Source organism: Perkinsus marinus (genome assembly GCF_000006405.1).
Source record: "Perkinsus marinus ATCC 50983 genomic scaffold scf_1104296931928, whole genome shotgun sequence".
Lineage (NCBI taxonomy): Eukaryota > Perkinsozoa > Perkinsida > Perkinsidae > Perkinsus > Perkinsus marinus.
Genome location: NW_003215594.1, coordinates 6174 through 14398, shown reverse-complemented (window position 1 = coordinate 14398; position 8225 = coordinate 6174). Strand labels below are relative to the sequence as shown.

Genomic DNA, 8225 nt, shown 5'->3' with positions numbered 1-8225 from the left:
CATTGTGATAAAATATGCACATGGTCAACTACATGTGTCGGTGATGAGATTTACAATTCTGAGGAAATTTTGGGAAATTTTGGTTGGGTTCTTAACACTTCTATTCTCATTCGTGATTAGAACATAGACCTTGCGGGAAAATCTGCACACGGTCAACTGCGTGTGTTGGTCATAACATGAAAACTCCGAGAAAATTTTTGGAAATTCTTCTTGGTTTTTGTACACTTCTACCTGAATTCGTATAAATGAAAATAACTACCCAAAATTTCCTCGTGATTTTCATATTATCATCAACGCATGTGTTTGACTATGTGCATATTTTCCCACACTGAACATAGATTGCCTTTCAGTTGTGGAATGATGCTTTCCGTAATCTGGAAGCAGCGAAAGATGTTACGCAGCGGGAAGAATCTTGGTGGGAAAAGATACGCCCATATTTCTGGTGTTGTCGTCGCAGAAAGCGAACGGAAAAAGAAGAGTGAAAACGTCCAAATACTCGATTATTCGTGTTAGTTTTTCATAATCATCACAGAGAGGAGTTGCGTAATGGAGTTTCACCCGTGATATATAGCACACATAGTTTCGCAAAAGTAAGACACGTGCGAGACTCCAAGTGATATGGGGTGATTCTCGAAGTGTTTTTAATTCACTTCACATCGCGTTTTTCACATGGAGTATGACGCCACTTCACGTGAAACTTAAATATTATCATCGCGTGGGTGCTGACAACACAACTTAGTTTACTTCACATCGATTCTTTCACATTAACACACGAGGATTAGCTCAGCCTGTTTAATCGGCTCGGGCATGACCTAATCTCATTCGGGAGGCTTGGATTTAGTCGGTGATTTTATGAATATGATTGTAGATAGTATCTCTAGAGACATTAACCATTCCTTTGAGTTCTCTTATGGTTGCCACTACTGCAAAATTTCACTGTCAAGAAAGTCGTTAACCCCCGTAGAAACTTCAATTTCGTATATGTTACTGCACATGTAAGGAAATGTTGTACACAAGTGTCTCCTGTAAGTTTGGATTCTTGTGATACCTGTCTCCCTTGCTAGTCTAGCGTGTACTTCATGATTACTGTATTGATTATATTTTGAGAATCACTTGTTAATAACTCTTGTCAAGTTATCTATTAGGGTACTATCTATATGGAACACAATAGGTAACAGCTTGAGAGGGTTGCATAATAACTATTATTGTTCGTCGAATCGATAAACTACAGCTGTAACAGGGCGGGTGAACCTGAAGACTCGCCCATCCTAACAGCACGTATATGCCGAATAGATCTTCACAATTTTTTCGACTCGTGTTATCAACTTAGATTCACACCTAAAATATGAGGGATGCAAACCACCACCGATCAGAAGGGCGGCCACTTTGTCCACGAATATCATATCGATCGTTCCTCGAGCAAGCACGAGTGCGGACGCACAAGTTATGATGACTATGATGATTGTCACCCGTTTTCATGCAAAAGGAGTTGTTGTGCATTGTGTCTTTTCGTCCCTTGTTTAGACACAAATGACATCTATTATCCCTATGCGAATCTTAGCGCTAGGGACCTTTATACATTCATTTATTCTGTTAAATATGCTTCCACAAAGTCTTGTACATTGCGTTAATCCCTAATCATTTAAACTTTCGGGACAAAGTGTCAAGGCACTATATTCATCCTTCAAGCTGTAGTCTCATCTCTTTCCATCCCAATGTTATTACGACATATCTACACTTAAGTTCACTTACCACAACATGTTTGCTGGTCTACAGCAACAATGAAAAAAGGCAAGTCAGCAAAGGGCTATGAACAATTTAATAACGATCAAAAACAATGATCGTGTGGATAACACAAAAGGCAATGAATGGCATCGCAGTACAGGACTATATGAAGAAACAAATAATGTTACCATCACATAGGATAGAACTCAGGACCATCGAAATATACTGCTGGAGAACTAACCATTACACCAATTTTCATTTGAAACGGTTCTTAGTAACGAGCAATACATGATACAACAATCACGTTCTTCTGCTGCGATTACACCAATTTCAGGACCCCCCACTGCGTCGATTATTCGGGCGCGCGCTTTTGTCTTCGCTTTTCACAGAAAAAAATACGCTCCTCACTGGTTTTTTGGCAGGTTTCCTCCTATAAAAATGGGCATCATATCTTCACGATTCTTCCGTTCCTCCTCTTCGTCATCGTCTACTACCACTACTACTGGGAGGAAAATAGAAGCGCAGGGGATAGTTGATTTTATGCACTTTATCGGCGAATTGAAAACGTTACGGTAAAATTTGGGTAAAATTTTGGTAAACTTCAATAACACTCCTACTTTTTCGGATTTGTGAAAATTATGGTAAATTCCAATAACATTACTACTTTTTCCCAAAAAATAGCGATTTTTTTATCTCTGAAAAACTGGCTGGCTCCGCTTCTTCGAGAAATGTAGTTTATTTTGAAAACATTACATTTTTTACCGAAAAGTTTACCGACTTTCCATTTCAGGAAAACGGGTTGGATCCGTTTTCGGGAAAAATTTAGTGAATTTCGAAAACATTACTATTTTTCCCGAAAAATTCGTAATTTTTTGTCTCACAAAAACTGGTTGCTGGGAGAAATTTGGTAAGTTTCGTAAACATTACTATTTTTCCCGAAAAAATCGTGATTTTTGTCTCACGAAAAAACTGATTTGTGAGAGAAATTCGGTAAATTTCGTAAACATTAATATTTTTTCCGAAAAAAAATTTCTATTTTTTTCTCATTTCAGAAGAACTGGCTGGATCCGCAGTGGAGTTCCTAATCCCGAATCAGACTGTGATCATATGCATCGTTGTGCAGTGCTGGCTATGTTGACTCCCCACGACAAGAAGGACTTCGATCGAGGGAGAACTATACGGATGGCTTTGGTAGTAGGATTACCGGGAAGTGAAATAATGAAAATTGTTATTCATTTTGGGGCAGAACGCCGTAGAAATGGCATTGTTTTTGTATTTTCTCATTTCAAATGGCGATAAGAAAAACACTAGTGAAAAACACATTTGATATCGCGGTATGGAAAACACTAGTGAAAAACACATTTCATATCGCGATAAGAAAAACACTAGTGAAAAACACATTTCATATCGCGATATGAAAAACACTAGTGAAAAACACATTTCATATCGCGGTATGGAAGACACTAGTGAAGAACACATTTCCCAGCGTTTTACGCTAGAAACGCCGCTGTAATTGTATGACGATCACAGGTTCACGATGTGGCTGAGGCGGTGGCTGGTGATATCACCCCCTTCTGTGGAGTTAGTAAAGAGGAAAAGCACAGACTTGAACGGGAGGTAGTAGTAGTTTTCATATCACGGGTGGAACTCAATCGTAGGTAAATTTTTTTGCGAACTTTTTACGGTTTTGCGTTATCCTATTTCAGGGCCTGCAGAAAATGTTGTCGTTTTTACGGGAGGATTTGGGTAGCCGAGAAACGGCTCAAGAGATTGAGGATCTGTGGAATGAGTTCGAAGCTGGAGTGTCTCAGGAAGTAGGGGAAGGGTGGTGTAGTGGTTAACGGTTTGGGCGAGCATGGAGGAGGCTGTGGGTTCGATTCTAGAGGGGGTGTTTTTTGCAGGCAATTTATGCTAAAGACATTGACAAATTCGAGATGGTCTTGCAGGCGTTCGAATACGAGAAGGCGCACGAAGGTAGGGGAGGAGGATCTATAATGTTCCCGTGTGGGAGCTCATTTTGAATTTTCCACGGATGGCTAGGAACACATTCTTCAATCAGTTTCCCATGTAGATGTCATCACCACATTAGGAGTACTTCTCGAAGTTGAATTACTCTGTGGGTATGGGGAATCTATGTCTTCAAAGAATCGTCGTGGGAAACTCATTTAGCGTCGAGAAATAACGTTCTTCAGGGTTTGATAACAATGGAAGAATATTCCTAATGTGACGACATCTACACCGGAAACTGATTGCTAGCCATACGTAGAAAATTAAAAATGAGTTTCCCGCGGGTTCCTGGATGATCCTCTAGTGGTGGTTGAGGCTATCAATTTTGCGGGTAGAGAAATCACAGTCACGATTAGCGGCATCAATATTTTCTAAAAAAATGCGGAGTGTAGATGTGCAAGCCGAAATTGATTTCCCTATTGCACTAAATCGATGGTTTCAAGTGCTGAAAAGAATTCTGTGACGGTGAAAAATATGATGTTGAGCTCAGGTCTAGCAATGCCGACTTTCTTTGAAAGTACCGACGGGATCTTCAAGACCCCACTTTTCCAGGCGTTGGATGCTGAGGTAGAAAACTGAGTTTTATATATAAAAATGGTATTAACGTATTGGAGTAGATATAATCAGTAATAATAAGTAGTTTTTGATGATAAATGTGCAGTTTACTCGATTCACTTAATGGAGTTTCATAACCCGTTTTACGTGAAGTGGCGTCGTGAAACTCGGTGAAAAACGCGATATTCGCGGTGATATGCAGTAGTCGTGAAATATGTTTTTCATATCACTAGGGTGAAACTCCAGTGAACGTCAGTGCTTGAAAATATGTTCGCTTTCCTCAGCAGGAGTTCATATACGGATCGAGAGAATATATACGAGAAGTGGACGGAAACTAGAAGAAACTCTCCGAAATTTCCTCAGAGTTTTGATATTGTCACCAACACTTGTGGTTCATCATGTGCAAATTTTACCACACTGATGAAATCGATAATATGATTATTACTAGTTATGATATGTTATTGCTAAGCATAGCCGTAGACTATTAATACTCTTATAATATCTTGCTGATATCCATCCGTAGTGTTTCGGGACAGGTGATCGTGATAATAGTAGTAGTTTAGTATGAAGTATTTAGTCCAGTGGGTAGTGTGGTGGTATGCCTATCGAACGGCCCAGGTTCGATCCCGTCGGAAGCGTTTATTTGAGGACCGCGAGCAGGACCCATCCGTACAGCATCTACCTCATCCAAAGGCGGCTGAGGAGGAGGAGGAAGCAGCTCCTCCTAGCAAGAAGTTACGGAGGAATGGTATGAAGAAGTAATAATTAAAATATGTGGATATGTGTAGAAAGAACAACTGCATATGTTTCGTCTCTTTTTTCTGTGATAACTGATAAACACAACAGTATAGTTTTCCTAGTAGGGAAAATGCAGTAGTATATAGCAAGACTAAGTAGCTAGCTAAAGGGCAGGCTAGGTATCAAGAATTGTGTGCAGGTGTCTCCGGAAGAGTCTACAGAATTGACTTTTTTCCGGAGTGATTTTGTCGTTGATTTTCAGGATCAGCTCGAACGAAGAAAAAGTAGTTGAGGATGCTACCACTACTGTTACGGATTCTTCCAAGGGGTAGTAGGCGTGTGGGAACTGGGATGAAATACTCGGAGTATTGCGATCACGTTGGACATGTGCGTTGGAGCACGTTGGAGTGCTGCTCTCAGTGGTTTACTTACGAGTTTATATATGAATTTGGGTGGGAATGGTAAAAATTTCATCAGAAATTTTATATTGTCACCGACATATGTGGTTGACCATATGCATATTTTTTCCGCACTGAAGTGATAAGACGTCTGTGTGTTCTATTTTGATGGTGGCGTTGGAATATATGTTTATTCTTCTCAGCTGAGCTCAGGAGTTTCCTCAGTAGTTGTGGGAGTTCATAAATGAATTCGGGTAGAAGTGTACAGAAAAATCTCTCAAAACTTTCCTCAGAATTTTCATATTGTTGACCATGTGCGGATGTTTGAAAATTGATGTTAAAATTTCAGCTGAGGAGATGAGGGTTGGAATTGCCTTTTTTTCAGAAGTACTCCCCTTCCTGAAGAAGTCGCTGTTGAGGTGCTCAAAATATGAGATTATTCAATCGATGAAAACTGAGTGTATTCTATCACTGCCGAAAAACCATCTCCCTATCCAGGTGTCTCTTCAACGGGTTGGAGTTGATCTTGTGTTTAGTGGGGTACTTTCGCGGCGCGAAAATACGTGAAAATTATGGGAAAATTATTGTTGGTTTATGTACACTTTAAATGGAGGAAGTCCTTGAGCTGAGCTGAGAAGAGCGAACATATATTCCTACTCCAACAATGGTTAGCAGTGTGGGAAAATACGCACATGGTCAACCACATGTGATGGTGACAATATGAAATTTTTGGAGGAAATTTTGGAGGAAATTCTTGTTGGTTTCTGTACACTCCGAATTCGTATATGAACTCATATAGTGAGGACGTCCTTGAGCTCAGCTGAGGAGAGCGAACATATATTCATACTCCAGCAGTTTGGGAAAATACGCACATGGTCAACCACATGTGATGGTGACAATATGAAATTCTGAGGAAATTTTGGAAAATTCTTATTGGTTTCTGTACCATATTTTTCGATATTATCGTGCTAGTGAAAATTCGGGTGTAGGACGACTCGTTTGTTTTCTAATGAAAAAACGAGGAGAAAAATAAAAAAAACTGATTGGAGTTTCACCACCCTAGTGATATGAAAAACATATTTCACGACTACTGCATATCACCACGAATATCGCGTAAAACGGGTGAAACTCCAATATTTATTATTATCATTATTAAGAATGCGGGTTTCCATTTTATGTCATCATCATCGTCATCATCATCATCATACTCGAATTGGGCGGATCCTCGTGTGCTGTGGAGGTGCTTAGATTTTCTGCAGGGACGGAAGCCGCCTCTCGCAAATGAGGAAGAAGAGGGCGTGCTAAATCGCGGTCGGGATGGGTAGAGTAACGTATTTGAAAATGGTTATTGTTAACGAGTGTGAAATGGTTGCGAAATTGAGGGAGTCTTAGAAAACGTCTAAAATTTATGATGGAATATATGGAACATACCATCCTCACCATATATGTGGAGTTTTGATGGTATATATGAGAACATTCAGAATTTACGGTAAGAAACAGCGAATATATTGGAGTTTCACGACCCGTTTTACGCGATGTAGAAAACGCGATATTCGCGGTGATATGCAGTAGTCGTGAAATATATTTTTCACTAGTGTTTCTCATATCACTAGGGTGAAACTCCATTATATTCGCTAAAATACTAAAAACCTACCGACAGCAACAACGTTATATTGAATATAACGTAGTTGCTGTTGGTAGACTTTTAGTATTGATTTTCAATAGAGATTCACCCTAGTGATATGAAAAACATATTTCACGACTATTGCATATCACCGCGAATATCGCGTTTTTCACCGAGTTTTACGACGCCACTTCACGTAAAACGGCTTATGAAACTCCAATGTTATTGCAGAACTTCCGAATTGAAAAAAGCGGCCGCTTTTCGCGAAAATTTTTTCGTTGTTGAGAAAACGCCACAGTGGTAGAGATTGCATTGTGAATCATCAGGAAATTAACTAAGAGCTTCCTCCAACCTAGAGAGTTTTTCAAGGGATGTAATACTCCTCATGAAGTGGTCAAATCAGATTGGAAAATAATTCCATACCACGTAAAACGCATCACGTGTTTTGATATGTTTTTCGTGTTTTTCACTAGTGTTTTCGAAATGACGATGAAACTCTACTCGGGAAGGCGATGATGATGATGGTGTACTAACGTATCGCAAGTAGTTGATCCACGATAAAATTTCATTGACAAATTTTATGGGTATACGATATGAACATAAAATATTGGAGTTTCACCTATTTACGATATTCGCAGTAGTCGCGGAATATATTTTTTCACTGGTGTTTTTTTCCATATCACTAGGGTGAAACTACAATGTACATAAACATCGCTCATATAATGTGAAGTTGCCTCGGAATTTTTTCCCCATTTTTCCATCAGATTTTTATTATTTTATTCTCTTTGGATTTTTTCAGAGCCGCCTACTTCCGTCGGAGATTCGCTTCGGGTTAGAAGCGTAGTAGAGGTTTCATCGAAGAACGATTTTGAAGGTAATTCTAATTTGAAGTTTTTCCCCGAGTAAAAACGTTCAGTTTCGAAACGTCAAACGCATAAAATTCGTTGTTGTTGGTTTTTGTACACTTCTACGCCAAGTCGTCATTTTTTATAATTGAGCTTTGGAAACTCCTGATCTCAGCTGGGGAATCAAATATATATTTTTGCTATCGTTTTGTTCATAACTTCATACCGTGTATGATTCTGTTCTCGCAGGAAAAATTGAGATGGGTGCATTTTTTTCCGGAAAAAAATGAAAAAATTTCTCCATTTTTGAACATGATTCGGTACAGGTCCGAA

At 39.3% G+C, this 8225-nt stretch overlaps 2 protein-coding genes across 2 annotated transcripts in view; both read left to right on the top strand.

Moving 5' to 3' along the window:
* Pmar_PMAR001489 (conserved hypothetical protein) overlaps window positions 1-525 on the top strand; it is a 2267-nt gene extending 1742 nt beyond the window's left edge. The window contains exon 5 of the mRNA XM_002786019.1: window positions 351-525. Within this exon, the coding sequence (XP_002786065.1) occupies window positions 351-482 (132 nt within the window). The 3' untranslated portion in view covers window positions 483-525. The remainder of the gene's footprint in view (window positions 1-350) is intronic.
* A 1620-nt stretch (window positions 526-2145) lies between these two features.
* Window positions 2146-5900, top strand: Pmar_PMAR001488 (conserved hypothetical protein). Its single transcript, XM_002786018.1, has 9 exons — window positions 2146-2297; window positions 2778-2916; window positions 3256-3342; window positions 3432-3539; window positions 3627-3699; window positions 4223-4299; window positions 4906-5045; window positions 5288-5353; window positions 5809-5900. The coding sequence occupies exons 1-9, from the start codon at window positions 2164-2166 to the stop codon at window positions 5855-5857; spliced, it is 873 nt and encodes a 290-aa protein (XP_002786064.1). The 5' UTR covers window positions 2146-2163; the 3' UTR covers window positions 5858-5900.
* Window positions 5901-8225: the final 2325 nt, after the last annotated feature.